Source organism: Akanthomyces muscarius, chromosome 1 (assembly GCF_028009165.1).
Source record: "Akanthomyces muscarius strain Ve6 chromosome 1, whole genome shotgun sequence".
NCBI lineage: Eukaryota > Fungi > Ascomycota > Sordariomycetes > Hypocreales > Cordycipitaceae > Akanthomyces > Akanthomyces muscarius.
The window spans coordinates 4820527-4841962 of NC_079241.1; the positions used below are offsets into that span (position 1 = coordinate 4820527).

The 21436-nt window shown below is 54.2% G+C and overlaps 3 protein-coding genes across 5 annotated transcripts; 1 reads left to right on the forward strand and 2 right to left on the reverse strand.

Moving 5' to 3' along the window:
• Positions 1-517: 517 nt before the first annotated feature.
• Positions 518-2070, reverse strand: LMH87_006634 (uncharacterized protein; the record flags this gene model as incomplete). Its single annotated transcript, XM_056204551.1, has 3 exons — positions 518-855; positions 916-1930; positions 1999-2070. 3 exons carry the CDS (start codon positions 2068-2070, stop codon positions 518-520), a joined length of 1425 nt encoding a protein of 474 aa, XP_056059897.1.
• A 428-nt stretch (positions 2071-2498) lies between these two features.
• Positions 2499-3380, forward strand: LMH87_006635 (uncharacterized protein; the record flags this gene model as incomplete). The annotated part of the gene is made up of 4 exons (XM_056204552.1): positions 2499-2765; positions 2839-3023; positions 3085-3139; positions 3192-3380. The coding sequence occupies 4 exons, from the start codon at positions 2499-2501 to the stop codon at positions 3378-3380; spliced, it is 696 nt and encodes a 231-aa protein (XP_056059898.1).
• A 9918-nt stretch (positions 3381-13298) lies between these two features.
• Positions 13299-14555, reverse strand: LMH87_006636 (uncharacterized protein; the record flags this gene model as incomplete). Of its 3 annotated transcripts, none has more annotated exons than XM_056204555.1 (1): positions 13299-14555. In XM_056204555.1, one exon carries the CDS (start codon positions 14553-14555, stop codon positions 13299-13301), a length of 1257 nt encoding a protein of 418 aa, XP_056059901.1. The 3 variants fall into 3 exon arrangements, with proteins under 3 accessions (XP_056059901.1, XP_056059900.1, XP_056059899.1); XM_056204554.1 differs by having other exon boundaries at positions 13299-14087; XM_056204553.1 differs by having other exon boundaries at positions 13299-13943.
• Between the last annotated feature and the right edge of the window lie 6881 nt (positions 14556-21436).

A 21436-nucleotide genomic window follows, 5' to 3' on the forward strand; every position in this document is an offset into this window, starting at 1 on the left:
ACCCCGTCCCCCACCATCACGGAGTTCTGAGCATGGCATGCAGGCGACTGCCAGCCTTCAAGTAAATAAGCAGATAACTCGAAATGAGAAGAGATATGAAATAAAGTAGACGAGCCTATCTGTATATTGACCTGCTCCAATTGTTATCTTGCTTACCGTCTCATATAATTAAGTTGCAGTCATGTCGTCCCGTCTCATGTTGCCAGTCACAGCCAGCATCCATCGTGCCTGATTTTCATGTTTTTCATTCAATGCACCGTGCCTTGTACAACTTTTGTATCCTCTTCGTCTTTTTCCATTCCACCCTAGACTGATAAAACAAAGACAATAACGACAAAGAAAAAGTCTTGCAAGAATATGAAAATGCTGTAGCTGCTTGTAGATCAAACTCGCCTCCGCCATTGCCAACACCTCTAAAGCCCAGGCCTTCTGCTTATAAACCAGGCGCACATGCTTCGCCATTATAATATCGTTGTATCTTTTTTTTTTTCGTTCTTGATCTTGTAACTTATATCACTCAGTTGCCAAGGTACTGACGAATAGCACCTTGCAGGCGAGTGGCGCCCTCGCCGACCAAGTTGCCCAAATTCTCCAAATCGTCGCTGGCAGTGATGCCAAACTTGCGCACAAAGTCTTTGGCGGCCGATTCCAGATCGCCGTACTCCTCCTCGGGCTCGTTCTCGGGGCGGCCAAAGTAGGCGTTGGAAGAAATAGATGTCGCACCCTCAAAGCCTTGCAAACGACCCTTAGCCTCGGCTTGCGTGTTGGGGTCGTAGGCTCCCTTGCCAAAGTATTCGTCCGATGAGATACCCTTCTGCATGCCGAATTTGCTGCGGGCATAATTATCAGAGTCATCTAGAGCAAAGGGTTTTAGCTGCTAATCACGAGTAAATACATTATACAGGCGTAACTTACCAACAGGGGCTTTGACAGGACCAACAGAGCCAAAACCACCGGCGTTCTTCTTCGTGTCCTTAGCAGCAGCAGCTTTGCCGCCGCCAATCTGGCCAAAGCCAAGTCTGGCGACACTCATGCCAAGTCTTTCCACTTCGGCGTTCGACTTTTGTCTAGTATGTGACGAGCCACCGCGCGCAGGGCTGACAGGAGTGGGTGAAATAATAGTAGCGGCAGAGCTGGAGTTAGCAGGGGCCTGCTCTTCCTCCGCATCGGGATCATAGCCCAGCTTGGCGATGCGATCGGCCTCCTCCTTGGCCTTCTTCTCCGCTTCGTCAAAGTCGATAACGTCCGCAGTAACCTTCTTTGCTCCGAGCTTCGTCGTTTTCTTAGCGCCCAGCACGTTAGTCTTGCGGGCAGCGCCTGTGGTGGTCGACTTTCTCAGAGCCGCGGAAGAGGTGCGACTGGCGGCGGGCTTTGCGTCAGCGTCGGGCTTGGCCAGGGGCGACGCGGATCGAGACCCATCCTTGCCAGCGTTGATGAAAGGAGAGGGGGTGCGGCCGACAACAGGTGGCGTGGCAGTTCGCGAGATTGGGGGAGTAGGGCGCTTGATGGCGGGCTTATCCCACGACGAGAAGAAGTCGTCATCTGGCTCTCCGGCCGGTGTGGCGGAAGCTTCATCGACACCATCCGTAAGGACTACCTCCTCGGGATACATCTGCGCATCCTTGGCGGCGCGTCGCTTCAGTTCGTCCTTATATTTGGTGGCAGCGTTTGACTGATATTTCGTCTTGGGATCCTTGCTGTTGAGCGCAGCAGTACCGCCGTTGGCGCGGAAGAACTTGGCGGCAGACTCGTTACCACCAACCTTCATCAATCGCAGCTGTTCCCATTGCCATTGGTCAAGGTTCGTAGAGCGGACGAATGAGATGTGGACACCGAGGTTGCGATGGTTCGAGGAGCAGTCGAGACACAGATAAATTCCCAAAGGGACAGAAGTCCAGGTGGGGTTGTTTTGGCCGCAGTCGAAGCAGGTCTGGAAGCAATAAGAGTTGTTAGCTGGGGCTGCTGCATCAGACTCTATTAAAAAACGCGTCTACTGACCTTGTTAGGCTGCTTAGACTTGAGCTTCTCAAAGATCTTGAGCGACTGCTGTTTCGTCGCAAGGCCACTCATCTTGGCGGTCGTATAGCGGGGGCAAATTGGGTGCAGAGGGTCGATGCTCGGTATGTCGGGCCGGTACAAATATGTTCGCGATGCTACAGAATGTGACGGGACAGAGAGCGACCAAGATGTTTAGTTGGTCGCGCGTGGTTTGGCCAACACGGAATAAGGAGACTGGAGGTGAGGACACAACAGGGAGCGGGCTATTTTGGTAAAGTGGCATGAAGCGAAATCGCCCACTGTCATTGGGTGAATCTTGGCCTAGGCCCCCACCTCGAGATTCTGCCGAGGGCGGTGGACTCGTGGTGACCAGAACGGGTTTGGCGATACTTCAGTCAAACTACAAGAGTTGGATGTCAACGTATCTCTCTCTGCATCGGCTTGTGGTTTTAGGACGCGCAGATTGTACTTGAGGAAATGGGCGCACGGATTTCGACATTATGAAAACCGTCACTTCCCTTGTGGCCCTGCGCCCCGCGACCAGCTTCATCAGCGCCCATAGCTTGCGGGCCTCGACAATTGCTCGATCGTATGCGACACAGAATACCCAGGGACCGACGCCCCTAGGACCGAAGCGACGAGGCGTGACACCATTCAACGATGATGGATATGTTCCCTGGAAAGAGCTGTCCGTCCCAGAAAAGGCCGCGCGCGCGACGCAGCAGAGCTTCAACTTTGGATTCGTCCTCGTTGGCCTCGTGCTCACTGTCAGTGCTTTATGAATTGCAGATCTCGCATTCAATTCCTTTTGGCAACCCGACTCTAACCAAAAATGCACAGGGCGGCGTTGGATATCTTTTATGGACAGACGTTTTTTCGCCAAACAGCAAAACGGTCCAGTTCAACCGAGCCATCGACAAGATCAAGAAGGACGAGCGATGTCTGGAGCTTTTTGGCGATGCAAAGAAGATTCTCGCTCACGGCGAAGAAACGAATAATAAGTGGCAGCGCGCGCGACCTCTGGCGTACGTTGGATGAAGCCAAAAGCACCGGGCTGGTGACATGAGTACTGACTCGCCTCTGCAGATCGACTGAGCGTGTGGACAAGCAAGGTGTCCATCATCTGATTTTGCACTTTCACGTTAGTACTGCATCATCATTGTCTTGCTGGGGTGTAATCTGACAATCCACAGGTCGAAGGCCCGCGCAACCACGGCGTGGCGCAAGTCCACATGGTCAAGCTCCCCGGACATTCCGACTACGAGTACAAATACCTGTTTGTCGACGTCAAGGGCCACGAACGCGTATATCTGGAGAATTCTGAAGCGAACAGATCTGCCGGCAAGAAATCATTCTCCATGTTTGGAGTCAAATGGGATTGAGGGGCCTCCATGTGAGGAACTGCCTCTCGTTCCTGGCGGTTACTCGTAGCGCCGATGGTGACCTACCCTGTACAATTTGTATACTATTTTGAGCATTATGAGCAAACGCATTGTTTTGGCAAATGGCATATGGAAGACCGAATAGGAGCATCAAGGATACTAGCAGTTGGGAAGACCTAGCAAGCAAAGGCACCAGGCACACGCTGAAATGCACTTTTCTGACCTCATTTCACGCCAACGCAATATATCTGTCGACCTGCGCACATGTGCAAGCGCAATACCTGACAACATCTAAATAACTGAGATTGAAAGCGAGAGGGGTGTCATGGACCAAACGGCACGCGACAGAGAGAACGGACTGTGCATCGGCCTGGCAAGAGCGCGAGCATGTAGCTGAGTTAGAGTCGTGGCACCGAAACTTGAACTGCAGCACGACAATCGTCACGGTTCCTTGAGTGCGTAATTAGGCAAAAAATGAGCACTGCCAGAAGGCAATACATCGCATTGGGCCGGCAGATTGCGCCGTTGAGACTGAAACGGGAATCATATGGCTCAATTCGGTCTAAGAGCCACATGATGGGAGCAGCTCTTCCGCTGTGTTGACCTGCCATCAAGACAAAGTCCGCGGAGCTGTCAGCTCATGGCTGAGAGGTACTTGTATGGTCCACACCAGATGTATCTTTTCCACAAGATTAACTGGCAATTCAGTTTCAATTGCCAACGGGGCTTTCAATGGCGGGAAGCTAGCTCCCCATGCCCCAAGGTGATATGCACACTCCCCTTTGTCCATCGGAGATTCGACAACGTCTCATTACACAGTGCGGCATACGAGCAAGTATCTCCAGCGCGGAGGAGAATTGCGGCGACGGAGACCGTCGGAGGGTGTGTGTGAATAAAGCCGACGGGGTATGCAGACCTTGAAGCTCTTCCATAGGTCCCAGCCTCTCCCCCCGGTTGGGGAGATTTGGAGAGCGGGGAAAGCAAGACCAAGCTTGCAAGCTTTACTGGGGTTTGGTGAGGAGGCTAGAAGAGACATTGACAAAAAAGACTGCTGGGTAGGCAGTTGCAAGATGGGCCAAAAAGCATGTGAAACTGGCCATTGCGTCACAGACGAAGTGTATCTTAGAGATACGATCACCAATGCGGATAAGGCGGCCGAATTGTTGGGGCCGGGGTATGAGCTAGCGCAAGCTGTGCAGCGATAGCCGAACGCGATATCTTCTCATCTCAGTTGAGCCTCATTTTGCTTTACCTCGGCTATTGCTCTCACTCTGTCGATATCACACCAACAGCCACCGTAGACCAAAACCCAACGGGCCGTGCACACCCCCGCCACGTGAGGGGGGGCCTCCATCATGCGGCGGGTAGGCTAACAAGTAAATTTTAGTTTTGTCTGATAGTAGGCAACTTGGCAGCGTCGACATCTGACTGAACCTAACATACCCCTGCAGTCCAGAGATTGCTGGTCCTGGCAGAACTGACACGCCCATGCAGCTACCCCACGACGGGAAACCAATATCCATACAGAGCCTCAAAGAGTGGGGGGGCAGATGAGCCGAGGCACAAGATGCCTGGCCCCCAGACACAACTGCTGCTACTGCTGCTGCTGCGCATTCCTCAAGGTCCAGAGCCGGCAGAAACGATGATACGATGCCGTTATGACTTATGCAGGTACCTCAACCCCCGCGCGGTGGCAGTTCTGTCAAGAGTCCTGGCGCGTTCCAAGCTGCTGCCTCGCCGCCGGCTACATGCATCCCTGTAGCTTGCGATGCGGCTTGTGATCTATTGTATTGCATCTATGCATTCAGATACTGCAAATTGTTGATCACCTGGTGACTCATGGTGACCTGATAAGAAGTTGTCGCCGCAATGCCATGGTGCGAATGGCTTTGACAAAGATGCAATGATGTCGGGTAATTTCAATTACCGCCCGGGCTTTGGAGAGGAGCACCCGACCTGACCAAGCACAGTAGGCTCGGGGAGCTTACCCTGTAGGGCACCGTCGCCATGACTGACTTGTCGACTGTTCTTGGGCATGACTTGGACCATGGAGGCCCCCAATTGCGTCAGGATGCAGATGTATGTCCACAGCTGTGTGTTGGCTGCTTGACTCGCACATCATATACAGTAGCGACGGTGACATTCGACATACATTGGCCATTGGACCCGAGTTTGGTCATATCCCTAAAAGGAGAAAATGTAATACCATCTCTTGCTACTCCGTACTGAGTTTCAAGCGGCAAGTGCGAACATATCTTTGACACCCGGCCAGCCCACGCCGGGGTTGTGCTCACGGCCCTTGACCTCTTTATGGCAGGTGCGCTCTGTTTGTACTATAATTCACCATGCGTTCTTGTTGAAACAATATTTCATCATGAGGTTCTCACAGTTTCAGCTTGCCCTGGCAGGCCCCTGCCTCTGCACTGGTCCGCCATCAGCCGTCATCATATGCGGGAGGTGCGGGTTCTGCCGGCACAGTGTCAAGACGCAGAGGTACTTGAAGAATTTCTTGTCCATGTACAGTCGGAGTAACATCGAGGCACGTATTGTTCGCAGGTATCTGGATCGTCAGAGCAAAGCTGCGCAATTTCAGCTGTAGGGTCGCACTCGGGAACCCATCGCCTCTCCACCACGGGAAGTTACCCTGGCCGATTTTCAACGTCGAGTGGTACTTTTTCTCCTTTTTTCTCAGCTCCTTTCCACTTCACATGTTTTGACTCTCACGCAGGCATCAGCAGCAACGTCGTCTCTGCACTGTAACCTGCTCACCTTGCCTGCACTTGCCTGTTCCTTCCTCCCACCACACACGTTGGAGGGGGCCTGGCCTATATCGGATATAGTACTATGCGTCGGAAGATCGAGCGGCATTCACGCAAAGGAGAAGGTAGATCAGGCCATGCATGCCAAACTGCTACGCTCTCGGGGCGGAGTAAGGGCCCGCCGTATGGCAGGAATAAAGCAGAATCCACGGCCTCCTTTGTCGATGCCGATGCAACAAACCCCCGCGGAGGCACCTTTACGACATGAGGGAGGCCTGATCGCGCACCTACCTCTTTTGGTGGTACCTTTTTTCGATTGCATGCCCGGGGATTCTTTCAATGGCGCCCCAGCCCTGCAGGCGGCTGCTGCAGGGGGGCCTCGTTCAATTTTTCTGCCATGTGCCTGACAGATTTTTTCTTTGGCTTCGCACGTTTTTTGTAATTGCATCACTAATATGATTAGACAAGGCTTTTGTACGCCGCTCATATCCGTCTGGCAGCCAACCATACGGCGCACACACCACCACACCCCACGCGCTCCATCTACAAGCCATGCCGGCAAGGGTCATGGTATGGGTTAGGCGAAGAATGGCCAGTGGCGCTTTCTCCCAGCCAGCCTCTCTCTGGGCATTATTAGCCCAAGATATGTATGAATCAGGAAGGACAAGGCCTTTCTGCTGCAGTAGCGCGGCTCCTCTCCAGCGCCCAGCGGAGCAGTGGTGGTTCCTATTACACTGCGCTATTCGCCCAGGCTGTATGGAGTAGGCCGTGAGCGATTGTTCTATAGCGGCGCATTATAGCACCATTTTCTACTGTTCTGCCTTCTTCTGCCTCACTGCCGTTGTCTTGGTAAGCATGCAATGGAACGTATTTTGACAGTGTGGTGGTGCGCAAAACAGACCGGGAGTACATCACTACCAAGTCAGTGGCAATCGCGTTCCGACATTGCCCGATGCTGCGAGTCAACCTGCAGGGCGAAAAAGAAGCATCTGCAGCGGGACCGTCCCGTAAAAAGCAAGCAAGACCCGAATTACAAATGGCCTGCTTGCCCAGTCTTACCTCTTCTTCGTACCCTGTAGCAGCCTAAGCGCTGGGACCTGTCGCAATTCGATAGCCGGGAGCATGGCCTTTTACAGCGCAGTCACTGGGCTAGACGCCGATGGGCCAAGATGGAAGGGGGGCGTGTGGTTGGAGCGGCCTTTTGCCCACGAGGGCCGGCTCACCGAACTATTGTTCGCCATCTGGGCGTTTTCCCCGCAATACGGAACGCAATTAATGAGAGACATGGGGGGAGAAGTGTACATGCGAAGAGTGCGAAACGAGCGAGAGCTAGGGCGCCCAGGATTCGCTTGGTTTCTTATTACACATTGCAACGTAGCAAAAGGTCCTGCCGAGAAGCGCGTTCACCCCCCGGTCTTTGGTTAGGCTCCTGCAAGCGGGCCAATGGTGATGTGTTCCTTGGGCCTGGAGTAGCCGTTTTCGGGTGACAGCGAGACGGGCTCCGTCTACCAGTAACGAGGACTGCTGCTACCTTGATGGTAAGTTGAAGAAGAAGAATTTGCTCTCAATAGACGGATAGGTCTGTTCCTGTACCGACCTCGCCTCCATGACCAATAAAGGAGATATTACATTGCCTACATGACTAGTATAAGAAGCGAGCATATTGCGCGCATGAAAAGGGGGCTTGTGAGGTAGCAACGACGATATTGAAGAGGCCACGACGATGAGCCCAGATCCGTCCAATCGTGCTCTTCAGCTTGCGTGGGGGACAGGTCTTCTCCGTAGGGGCAGCTCCCTGAATCGCCAATTTGCATCCAAATTGACGCCCACCCTGATTCCTAATAACACCTTGGGGAGGGTTACATTCATCGTACATGAGCAAAGGTCATCCTTTACGTTAAATCCTGCTCAAGCCCCTTCGGTGAGCGCTTCCCCCCCTCTCTCTCCCCGTCGCAAGCCTCGTTACAGGGCCTTGCTCTCCAATGGAAAGCGCAAAAAGCCGTCAGCCTTGGCTTACATGACAATATACGTGCCACCAAGCCTACGCCTCCTACTTGTTTTACATCCTTTGTCCCTGTGATGGCGCCTTTGATATTGGACACTGCCCCCCGCAACACACTCCTCTCCACATTGTATCTTGGCTTGTTTTGGGGGGGGACATGTTGACCCCAGAAATAGAACACGAGCTTCAGTTTTAGGCTTCCATATCGGCCCGGGAGATTGTGCTAGTGGTGGAGTAGGCAGCGCTGACGAACAATCTGTCCTTCCACGCACCAAGGCACATGGGAATTGTGCTTGGCAGCCAAAGTCTGGGGGAGTCTCGGGCTAGCGAGGCGAGCCCATCTTCTGGGGCGAACGAGGCGCGCCTTTCGGCGAAGCCGACCGGAGGCCCTCTTTGGGTAAAAGTGGTCTAACTGGTAACAGGACCACCGCCGCCCGTCAGCTTCCACGTTGCCCATATCATTCTCGGAGCCAAGCCAGGAGGAAACAAAAATGTCTAATCGTGCTAGTGCTGTTCCCTTCTCTTATCTTCGGACTTGATACCGGCGTTTTTCTCCTTCACTTCTTGACTCGAGATAACCCCAGTTCCGCTAAGTCCCCCCCCCCCCCCCCCATCATCATCATCATTATCGCACACGCCCCCCTCCCCCCTCTACACCCCCCGGACCGCGACCGGGGAATACGGGGACTTTGAGCGCCACCAACAGGCTGCCCTAATCTGGCAGGAGCGTTCCTTCTTCCCCAGAATCCCGCTTCGATAACTTGGGTTTTGGTCCTTTTGTCTAAGCGTCATGGACGAAAACCTCCTCCGAGGCGGCGCGCCGTGCGGCCACCCGCCCCAATATGCCAATGGCAGCGGCATCAAATCTCGGCCTCGCCCCTTCTCTCACATGTTTGGCGGGACAAAGGCTTGTTTCTCCTTCCCGTAGTTCTGACAAACGCCACCACCAAAGCTCTCTGGGTTTATCGCCCTGCTTTCCCTCCCTGGCCATCCATATTCTCCACCCCCACACTCTTTTTCCTTCCTGTCCTGCTATCCTCTCGATAGCGCACATATGTATCTCGCCAACCATGATAGCACGGCATATCATGTCCGGAGTCTGGAACCCGTCGCCGAGAGAGATACGGAAAAGGGAAAGAGGAGCTGCCACTGAAATTGCTAGCGCCGGGAGCTGGTACGGGGTAATTGTGATGATCGGTCACTGATAGTCTTTGCCTCTTCGAATGGGATGCCGTTTCGGCACTGCTGTCCGTTTTGTACCAGACCACGGCACCAATCAGGTGACGGATGCAGCTGCCCGATAGGTAAATAGCCACCCCGTTGCAACGGGCCAAGCACCGAAGCTTTGTGGCTTGCAAGGCTTCTGAGCCAGTGGTGTTGCAAGAACGCGACAGTCACAGATTGGCTTTGCTGGCAACGCATCACAGTTGGCAAAAGAACAGCAACGCTCTCCTGCACTACCAGTACAGCCGCTTGCAAAGAGCTAGCCCTGCGAGGCTTCGTTATCGACGCCCGCCCCTTCCGTCGGTGCGACTACAGGCGTTAGTGATGGGTGGCGCGCCGCCTTGGCTTGAAGGTATCATTTTTCAGCCCCGTGCTATCAAGTGCCCAGCCCGTTCAGCTTGGGCTGAGGCGGTGAATATTGTATCGTGCTCGTTTGCCTCCTTGACTGTTTCCCAACTTGTTTCTTGACGCATTTGTGGCCACCGGGCGTTATCATCCTTCTTCTTCTCGCTTCCATGGGCTGGGCTGTGGTGGCTTGTACCAGTGATGCAGCTAGGCTGGCGCTGGTGGCCGAGCTAACAACGGTGTGTCTTGATAGACACATCAAGCCACGGTAGCAACGACACTTGGGCAAATGCTGGTGCGCCCCGAAGCCGCCTCAAATTTCGAGCATAATAGCGGTCAGTTCGACTCATAACGGCTTTGCACACATTATGCTTTGTAAGAGGGGCATCTCCACGACATAAGGATGTTGCACGTCTAGGTAGTGCCGCTGCGATCCTGGAACTTGTACCAATTACGCCAAGTGTTCCTGCTTTGATCTATTGCTATCTTATACTTTGCATTTCTTTACCCTTTGCGTATCTACTCGAAGATTAGCCTTTTGTATTCTGCTGGAGCTGCTGATCCGCCCGCGCTGATTTGAGACATGCAGCCGCCACAGCCCCCAAAAAACCGCCACGAAATGCGACATACAAGAGCAAGGCCGCTGGTGACTAGCTAAAGTCGGCACAAATTCTTATTCAAAATTATGCAAACCTTCAAAACGATTAGTCAAGAATCTCGATCTCCAAGACAGCATATGACAATTCGGATTATAAGGAAGCCGAAGGCCCGATGGGAAAACGCCTCCGAGCTTATAACATGAAAAGTATACATATGCAATGTACCCTTGTCTCGCTGAGAGTGTTTTAGCCCGATCCTACAGCAAGGATAGGCATGTCAATCGTGCAATATGCAAGCCGTTATAGCCCATCTCGCTGCAACACAAGAAAGAAAGGAAAACCTTCTCCCCGCTCCGTTCTCCATCTTGGTCTTTCAGCTCCCTTCACCGACGGGCAGACGCAGCCACGGTGCCAGTCGCAACCCCATGGGCAGCTAGGGCTTGCATGCCGCGCCACCTCCGCGTAGGTGGTGCCGGAGGATGGAAGGGGGGGGGGAAGGCCAAGCACTGGCCACTGCTCTAATATGGGCCAGGGGTAGCAGGTAGTTTAGCATCAATCTACATGGGCTATATGCGGCGTTGTAGAAAGGAAGATTGCTGTTGTCACCACATCGGAGTGTTGCATATGTGGTCGTCAGACCGGCCTGTCAGTGGTAAGCTGGCTTGGCCCTGCAACGGCTTCTCTCCACTCAGCGGCCAAACGCAGTACCCTTTCGGCTGCAGCGTAGTTGAGATTACATTACAGTACCGAAACATATGTGCTGGAAGTGACTTGCTATAGCATCTCCGAAGCCACAAACTCGGCAGCGGAGACGTCGGTGGCCAGCAGCAGTCCATACTATGCGCCAGCTAATAATGCCATATGGCCTGCAGCTAAGCAAGCAAGGTCTGCAGCAAGGTGTAGTTACCGGTGCAATCATTCGGCCTTGGCCGTTTTCTTGCTTCGCCCCCGAACAGGTCCCGGCTCCAACAACGGGCGCCGCGGGGTGGCAGCCAAGCGTCTTGAACCTTGGATCGCCCAGCATGTGCTTTTTCCCCGGGACGGATGCCTGCTGCTCGGCAAAAGAGAGAGAAAAAAAAGCATGGTAAAAAAGAAATTGTAAAAATAGAAACCGGGCTCAACAGGAGGCGCAAGAGCTTACTGCGCCCAGCCCAGAATACACGAATCCCGTCGTAACCGTGCAAGCCGCCTTTCCCTTTGCTGTAAACTCAAAAAGAGAGACAGTGGTGGTGGTGGCGCTTGGCTATGGCTTTTTGTTCGCCTGAACTCTGCTGTTACGTCTAGAACGATCCGCCGATCAGACAGCCAACGCTGATCGCGATAGACAAACCCGCTCTGGGGCGAGGAGAAGAAGGTCGACGTCGTTTGCAGTAAATGTTGAAACCTTGCTGTCACCACTCAGTCGCAAAATCACGTTGTTTCATCTGCAAATGTCGGGCCATGCGGGGAGGAGCAGCGCGGCGTTTTCGCCCACAAAAACCTCTCCTACGTAACTGTAAACGTAATACGTTGATCGCCGGGTTTGAACCATTTTTATATATTCAATAACGAGCAAGGTGATGAAAGAAAATACCGCGAAAATAAGTAGGGATATAAAAAAAAAAGGACATCAGGAGTAAGGGCAGGACCACAAAATCGATAGCCAAGTGCAAGTTTCCACCTTTGTACAATGCTGCCCTTGCTCATCAGGCTGGAGGGGGGCTCTGAAGTTCGTTGAAGCGTACAAGCTTTCTTACATCCGCTCGCTGGCCTCCGGTCTCCGGGGACGGGGGAGGCAAAGAGACCAGTGAGTGTCCCAGAGCTCATCTGAGCCGGCCGTTGCGTGTGTGTGCCCGCCTGTCATCGGCTCAAAGCGCGCGCGCCGTGCCCACCGGTCCAACTATGCAGCCCGGCTCCATCCCAGCCATCAGGTCTATATCACCATCTATTTTATCCGTCTCCATCGTTGACGAAACAAAGATGATGGTGGCATGTTTTTTTGGTACTGTTCCCGGGCGGTGGTGTGCTATTCTCCGCAGCTATCAACACCCACCACACTGTACATGGATACGTTAGTAGGCTGTCCACATCCCCATGATCGCCAGCTTCTAGACTTTTTGCTGCAAAACCTATAAAAATAACACCACCTTGGTTGACAAAAAAAAAACGGAAGTCCTCGGGCAGAAAAAAAAAAAAACAGCGAATGACGACATGCAACTAGCGAGTGGTGCGCAACCGCCCGCTGGGCAGCGATGGTCGTGGCGGCCCATGGGTCTGACCGTCTGACCTCCACACTGGCACCCCGTGGGCTGCCCACGTTTTCTACTAGTCACTCTTGTCACTCAATCGTGCACATGCCCAGCAGATTAGCTGAACAGGGCGAAAGTGGGCTATTTTGTTGTGTGTGTCTGTGGTTGTGTGCTCTGGGTGAGAACCCGTGTGTGTGCCTCTCTACCTGGTCCTGGTCCGCTGGGGGTGGCTGAGTCTGTCTTGGTGTGCATTCGTAAGTGTGTTTGCGCCTAGATTGGCTGGCTTGAGTTGACGAGTCACAGTCACAAAACGAGCAAGGGGCGTACTTCTCAATTGTTATTGCCTTGGCTGTCTGGCGCCGCCTGCTATGGGGGCGCTGGGTTATCTATAGTCAATAAAGTAGTCCAAATATTATCCCTCCAAAACAACAGCCAATAAAGACAAAAAAAAAAAGTAATACAACAGTATGAATGCGCCAGGAAGTGGTGATGTCTATTGTCCGTTCCGTCCTAATCCTTTCCTATCCGTATTGTCCCAATGTGTTTTTGCGCAAATGCGAGTCCAAAAAGTGATTGAACAAATGAAAGCCAATTCAAAAGCAAAAGTGGTACTCCGGGGACATGGCCGTCTGCCTCTGTGGCACTGCCGGCACAGAGGGGAAGCGGCTGTCCGTGTACACCTGTAAACGCCAGTGTCTATCCTGTAACCGTCTATGTTCCCAAATCATTAAGTCGTCGCCGCGGCGGTTGTGACGCGACTCCTAGGCGCGATCCATCAAGTCGCCGCCGGCGAGACTGCCGGTGGCAGAGCTGCGGCCGCTGTGGGCGTGGTAGCCCTGCTCCGAGAGGAGATCCTGAACAGCAACCTTGGGGGGCTGGGGCACGGGGAGTTTTCTCTGGCTGCCGTCTGGGCGGCTGAGGATGTCAGTCAAAGACATGCCGGTGCTGCGCTGGGTATTGCCCTGCTGCAGAATTGGAGGGAAGGCAGGCGTCTCCAGGTGAGGCTCCATGGGTGCAAGAGCTGGCGTGTTGTGCTGCAGCGACAGGTTGCGCAGGCTAGGCAGCTCATAGCCGGAGAAGGGACGCAGGCGGGGCGAGTGTGCAGGCGTGGCAATGGGCGTGTGGTCAGGAGTGGGAGAGAGGGAGTCATGAGAGAAGGTGGGAGAAGAGGGTGCGGTAGAGTTGGGCGAGTTGGGACGAGAGCGCTTGATGTGACGGAAGCCACCGTGGTAGTGGTCGTCGCCGTGGTCCTCACCCGAGTGGGTTCTCGACATGTGGTAGGAACCCAGGCCGGCAGGGTTGCCGCGAGGATGGTGGCCACCGTTGCTGTAGTAAGGGTGGTGACGAGCCGAGTGGCCGTGGCTAGTGTTCTCGCGCTCGACCTGGTGAGCGGCCTTGGCGAGCATGGAGATGTCGCCGTTGCGGTTGTAGTGAGCACCAGAGTGGGGAGAGGCAAACGAGGCAAACGAGTGAGGCGGCGAGACGTTGGGCGAGTGCAGGGTGGAGGTAGGCGCAGAACGAATGGTCTTGGGAGCCGGAGGAGGCGCCATCAGGCCCTCGGAGTGCATGTGGTGAGGCAGACCATGGTGGACGGGGTGCTGCTGGTGATGTTGCTGTTGCTGCTGGCCCTTGTTACCACGACGAGAGTTGGGGTTGTTGTGGATCCTCGAGTGCCTGGTCAGCTCGTCGGAGCGAGAGAACTTCTTGGAGCAGCCAGGGAACTGGCAGGCATGAGGCTTCTCGCCGGTGTGAGTGCGGATATGTCTGGTCTGGTGCTCGAGGCGGTGGAAGGCCTTGTCGCAGAGAGGGCACTTGTAAGGGCGAGGCAGCTCGGTGGAGGTGGCAGCTTCGGCGGCCTGGGCGGTAGGCAGAGGCCCGTTGGGCTTAATGACACTGACGGCGGCGGAAGCCATGTCTCTGTCGCCTCGATAAAGGCTATTGCTTGGGTTAGAGCCAAGAGGTTGTTGTTGTTGCTGAAGTAGACTCGAGATCTCGACCGCTGACTGTGCTCGTTGCATGTGATCGATGTGCGGCGAGCAGATCCAACGTTTTGCGGGGGAGAGTTTGCGGAGAAGACGAGGTTTGAGTCTGGACAGATTTGGAGCAATGCAGAATCAAAAAGAGTCGAGCGATTGCTGTTCGACGTTCGAGTAGCTTCGAGGTGAGCGGAAACGAATGTTGCGGTGCGTGGGCGGTGGTGCAAGATGAGTGATGTTGGCGTGAGTTTGGATGGGAAGAAACGGAATCTTTTTTTTTCCTATGGGAGGGGATGGGGGGAGGCGGACAGGTTATAAAAGGCGGGTTCGGGGGGTGACGGGTACTCGTGCTTGACTTTGCAGAGGTACCTCGATGGCACAGGCTGGAGCAGGCACATGCTTGCGGCCCACAGCAGTCGCGGACGGGGAGCGCTGAAGGAGCCTTACAGCGCGCGCTCAGCAGGGCTCAGCGAAGGGGGTGTGCTGGGGGGAAGGCACAGCGGGCAGAAGGGAGGTACTTGTCGGGGTTTGAAGGCAGGTACCTTCTTAATTTTTTTTCCTCTTTCTTTTTTTTTCGTAGGCGCTTTAGGTTGCACACGCCCCTCCCTTCACTGGGCCCCCCCAGTCGCACCCCCAAAAACCGGGGCGGCAGCACTGCGGTACTTCTGGAGTTTGGGGCCACGCAGCACTGTCCGAGACACCTGGCCTGGGGCAAAGATAGCGCCCTGTCAGTCCAGTCGCCAGCCAGGAGCGAGCGCACTCGCCCTGGGGAAGCTCCTCTGCCAGGCTGCCACCAGTAGAAATAACGGACTGGGGGCGGCCCTGATTGCGCCAACGCCCCCCCCAGCACAGCGCCAGCCAGTGAAGCGGGCAAGCCTGGCAGCACGCCAGAACGGCCCTGTGATGGCTGAAGGAGAGCAGGATGGAAGAAAAATTCTTTCCGACACACCCCTCCCCCCTCCGCTCCCCTCCCCCACCACCTTTGCTTTTCTCCCCAGTGATACCGTCCCCTTCGGCACTGCGGCGGGATGCCTGGCTGAGGGCAAGAGTATTCTCAGGTGAGATTTTGCAGGCCTTCTCCACTGGACGAGAAAAAAGCTCCCCTTCTCCGGTGTGCCAGAAAGTAGCTCTCCTCCAGGTTTGGTGGCTGGCAGGGCGGCTCACCAGGATAGCAGGCAGCAGGCGGAGCAGGCTTTGTCGTGCTGGCCTGATTGGCCCCCATTCCAGCGCAACTCCCCGTGGCCTGTAAGTCACCAACGCCAGCGTATGTATGTACTTGCCAGTATTTGCCGTTGGAGGCGTATCTATCTACGTACCTCGCAGACTGGCACGATGCGATGGGATGGACGGCTGGATGGATGGTTGCGACATACTACCACTCCTGCAGGCCGCCGCACAGCAGGCTTGGGCTTGAGCAGCCACGGCAGCCAGTTGCGAGAGGAGACGACACCATCGTTTCTGCCCTCATCTTGGGGTTTCGGGTCTTTTTGCCCTTTTGGCTGAGGATTGGCGAGCCCATGGGGAAGCTGCCCCGGTTGCGTTCCATCATCTGTCTCTACAATGAATGTGACGACGGGGAGCCGTACGGGTGAGACATGCCTGGTACGACGCCCGCTGCGAGCCAGCACCGCCAGCCCCTTGTACCGGTGCGGTAGCCCGCCTATTGCGGCGGTGCCGTCGGCGCCCCTCCCCCCTATAACCCGTTGCTGGCCCCCCTATAGCCCGCTGTAACGAGCCTGCAAGTTTTTTTGTACTTGCCTAACCCGGCGCTCGCTGGCCCCAGCCGGCAGGATTCAAGAGGTCCCCGTTACATCAAGCGCACAAAACCGCCCATCGTCTTACCCCGTGTTCTCGAATCTCACGGGTCTCGTGCAAAGGCCAAGGGGCAGAGCAAAAAATTGCAAAAGAAAAGGAGCAGCAAATGCAGGGGTTTGATCGGAGCTCGGCCCGCGGACATCGAACGGCAAGGCAAGGCATTTCACTGGTGCGTTTGCAGCGTGCCTCTTGATTCCGGGGGCCGGCTCCAATCCATTTCATTACTGCTGAGATGAGCTCGCTAGCGGACGGGGAAGCGACAAGGCTCTATTTTTCAAGAGTAAAAGAGAATAAATTAAGGGACACAAAAAGCCCTCATCATGCATAGTAATAATTTGGTCTCTGACTAGTGCTGTGGTTGACGTTGCATGACGGCACGGCGGACCAAGCTCCCAATGCACATTTTTTTTTCTTTCCCTTTGTTTTACCATGTCATAGTTGGTGCTATTACTGAACTTGCCTTGTACTATGTGACAGCATGTTGCTGATGAATCTTTTCTGTAGCTTTCATCAGCCCACTGGGTGTAGAGTGGTAGGCACACAGCGTTGCATCTGGCGCTCCAAGTCCTCCCACACATCGAGCAGACCGGCTCACGGCCTCCGGATAGGATTGGGGGCCGTTGTTCGGTGAAACTCAGAACAAGCTCATTGCCCACTAATGTCATCATCCCAACCAAGGCTCGCGTTAGCAGCCCAAATATACCGGAATTTGTGGGGAGAAAGGAGGGGGAGAAAAAAAGAGTCGTCGATGCGCCCATCGATGGACGGGAACGTCAGGCAGACGCTACTGTTAAGCTGGGTGTCTCATGGGTCCAGCACGCGTTGCAGAGAGAGCAAAGGCCCGAAGGGGGGGCGCGGCCGGTTTAACGTTGGGTGGTATTGTGGTTGGCTCGTATCTGTAAAAATAGAAACAAACAGGAGAGGATGGGGAAGAACAAGATGCATCACCACATCGACTGGTGATTGTCTGCTGCTCTTGGGGCAACAGCCGAGAAAGAAGAAGAAAAAGATACTGGTCATGTCATGCAGAGCAGTCGTGCTTGCTTACCTAGGGTATGATGATTCCGTATCACGGCGGACGCTGGGATCGAGCCGTACGAGACCCTCTGGAAGCCAAGCCTTTTGATCAGAGGCACTAGTCAAGTCATTGAACCTGGGTCTGACAGCCGGCAAGGCAGCCTTTTATTAGCGGCCAGCAAATCGAGATGGACCACAATTTGCAGCGGTCGAAGGAAATTCAGACGAACAGACGGAAAAGAAAAAAAAGAAGAAAAAAAGAGGACAACTACACTGCAACTACGTGACACAGATAAGCCACCATCACAGGCAAACAAATTACCAGCCTCAGCCGCAAGTTTTACTCTGAGAATCGTTCTGTGTACCATTGCTAGCTGATTTCTGTGCATTGCGTCGCAGCAGAAGCAGCAGCATCATCATCATCAGGCCTTGAGCGGTCCAGGTTGCGAGATATGTGGGGACCGGCTTCGGGGCCCAAAACACCGCAGAGTGGCAGAATGGGACGACATTTCAGTCAAGTGTGATGTGATGCATGTACGTGCGTGTGGTGTGCGTGTGTGAGAGAGAGAGATGGAACCTGATGAATTTCGTTCCACGAAAAAAGGACCTAAAAAAACCCTCGGATCGCAGATCATAGTTCCGTTGAGGAATTCTGCGCGTCGTAAAAATAAAATACAAATAAAAATACTGCAAATGTGGTGCCTTTTTGCTACTCCATACGGATACAGATTACGCAGTTGTGAAATCGGCATGCGGCGTCATCCTCTACGTCATTCATTTTATGAGCTCTTTTTTACACAGCACATTCTGTTCACATCATTGATTTTCTACGTGACTGTAAATTGAAGCTTCGGAGAGTTTGGCTCAACTAGCCTTTTCGTTTATTTTTATTCCTCTCAACCCACAAACCGTTGAGTGCCTGCGTTTGCTCAACCGGCCCCCCTTTTCACCCCCAAGGACTGGGCTTTGTACGACGGCCCAATGTCTCGGCTGTTGGGGGCGTGTGTGCCATCTACTCAGTACCGTTGCTAGCTTTGCCTACCAAAAAGCAACGCGTCCTCGACCGTGTGTGCCCAACCCTAGCAGCCAAGTTGGCTGCGAGTTCCCTCTCTGTGCAACCCGTTGTCGTCTCTTTGTTCTTTCCTCTCAAGCCAATTTTTTTTTTGCGCGCCTTGCCGCGTGTTGCAGCCCGAACCAATGTGGTACGTGACAGGTCCCCGCGTTGGGAAGCCATCGTAAAGTTCCAGACCGACACAACGGGCCGCCACAGAACGCCGCGTTTGCTTTCAGCTCTATGCCTCGTTTTTTTCTTCTTGTCGCTTTCGCCTCTTTCAATAGCGGCAGCCAGTTTACTCATCGAGCACAATCTGTCATGTATCCTCTTGCCCTTTGGCAAGGGGAACACCGCCTAAATTAGAATGTCTCTGCCGGACGTCTGGGGTCCCCGGATACTCCAGCTTTGGATCAGCCTTGTCCACTCAACAGACAACACATACCTATCTCTCTCCTTGTGGGGTGGGTGTTTGTTATCTCTATTCTTGCGGCAAGATTGGCGCGTGCATGGCAAAATACATTTCCCCCTCATTTCGCTTCTTTGCCTTGGTCATTGGTCATTTCAAGGCAGATGAGCAAGCGCGGGAAAAAAAAAAAAACACTGCCCGCCTCTCGTCACACATGGCGCTGTCTGACCCAGTCAGCCCTCATGTCGCCGAAATTTCCATGACGGTGCAGACCAGGGATAGTGCTTGCTATCCCAAACATGTGAGAATTGCGTCCAGGGGTCCGAAAAAGAAACTTCATTCTTCTCGCTCGGGAATTCTATCCAGACTCTCATGCCCAGTCACTATCTGGACTCACATGTCAAACGATAGCTAGACTACCCCAGCTTATCAAAAGCTAAACACCACCGCCCAGCTCGCCGTGGCCCGCCCAGCTCTCGCTCTAGCAAAAAAAAAACCGAATAAAATTTTTCTCTACGGGGGCAAGATGTGCACGACCTAACTTCATTGGGTAATTCCGGGGCGGCGCAAGATCTAAGATCTGCTGGCGCACTACTGACACTCCCTGGTCGACCGTCCCAAGCCGACGCCGTCTGACTGGCGGGGAACTTCGGGATCAAAACCACACCCCAGTCTTTTCTTTGCCCCGGCATGCGGCGCGCGTCCTCCCAGCCAGTCAATGCCCGTCGCCGCCCCCTTTGCTGGGCGGCTTGGCTTTTTGCGCATCAGTCTGGTCAATGGACGTTGTTGTATGGTGCCAGGTGTCGTGTCGCCAGGGTGTGTGTGAGAAGAAACCCCGGCGCAAGCTGGCCTCTCCCCCTTCTTCCTTTGTAATAAGCCTGCTCAAAACAAAGGGGGAGGCGCCAATGCAGCTCGAAATTGGCCTGCCACGGGGCGAACAGGCCAGCAAGTACCAGTAGCTATCGCGCTCCCCGGGCGATGCAACTTGACCCTGCATCTCACTATCCGGCCCTGTTAGTCAACGGGGCTTTTTTTTCGGAGGCTACTGTTATATGATCCTTGGCCTGGCGCTGCTTGGTGATGACAGTTACCCGGCCATCACGGGGACTAGTGTCCCTTGCCACCAACTGGCGCTATTGCTGCCGCCTGTTACTGTTGGTAATAAGAATGCAGTCATCAGTGCATTGCGCCCAAACCGTAACGTAATTTTGGCCTTTTTACTTGCGCGGCTTCGTGCTTTGCTGCGGCGCTCGCGCCCTCGGATTCTCTTATCAACAGAAAACCAACATCGTCTATCCGCCTTCCTAAAGTGTGCAAATGCGGAGAGGCGGAGGGGCAGGTCGACGTCTGGGGAATCCCTCGTTCGTCACGCACTTGCTCGATTTGCTGCTAGCGCTCCTCCTTCAAGACGGACCGTGGCGCATCTCCCTCCGACGGACTTTTGTTCTCTGGATCGCTGCTCTGCAAGCACCTGCCGTAGTCGGAGTCGCCCTCGACGATGCAGGGCCATCATCACAAATGTGAGCAATCGTGCCGGGCCCGTGGGATCGGCGTCCGGGGCAAAATGGAGACTGTCAACAGGAATCAAACCACCACCCTGTTCCAATCTAGTCTTCCCCTTGGGAAGAACGCCCATGGGATAAAGAATGTCCTGGGGAAAGGGCGTGCACTGCTCAAAGGGGGGCGTGATGGCGCAAGAAGGAGGCGCATGTTGCGATAACTCAAAAACACATCCCTTTGTTCCTTCGTTATCATGTCTGTGACAGCCAGGTCCGGTGGGAGTGCCAAGCACGGCCGCGCCGGGTCAAGCAAGTGCCCCGGATGATGACTCTACCTTCCCACGCCTCCAGAGCGCCCCGGGGGAAATGAGTGGAAGCCCCGGCTTTTCAAAGACAAGAGAATGCCAACAATCGCGCACTGGCGACCAAAACAGGCAATCGCATGCAAGCCCCCCGGTAGCCTAATCTCGCTTTTCGTAGCCAACAGCCTACATGTGTTAATTTTTGTCCGGCGCGAGCACTTCACACGTATCCAATCTCAGAACGGAGTACACATGTGCACACACCAATCCTGCTCATAAATTGCGATGAAACTGTGCCCTTCGGCTTTTCTACCAGTGCCTGGTCCACCCGCTGCGGCAAAGTCGCGGGAGATGGTCTCGAATCAAAATGGGGTGATACAGTGGCCACAGTTCTGGGGGTTTTTTTTTCTGGAACGGCCCCGCGATGCTGTGCCTCGCATGCCAAGAGCCAACGCCCAAAGGCTCTCAACAAGAAACAGCTCCATCTTGGCCTCGCTCATCAATGTCGCGTTGGCCGCGTCAGCCGCTGTTTGAGAATGAGGCAGATGCCAACAGAGACGATCCAAGTGCTCTAAGCTGTTACAACATTGTCATAGTCATGAAATGACAAGAGCGCATGGCATCACTGCCGAGCGGCTTCCTTCGCTGACTTATGATACGTAAAACCGCCTGCTCAAACAGGCCCAGAGCATAAACACCCCAGGACTCCGCGGGACAGCAATGCCACAGTGGATGATCAGGCGCCCTAGAGTGCCAGACACCAGAGTTGTGCGCATTTCGCGATAGCAGGGGCAGAGTGGCAGAGGACACCAGCCGGCCCACGTGCTCAA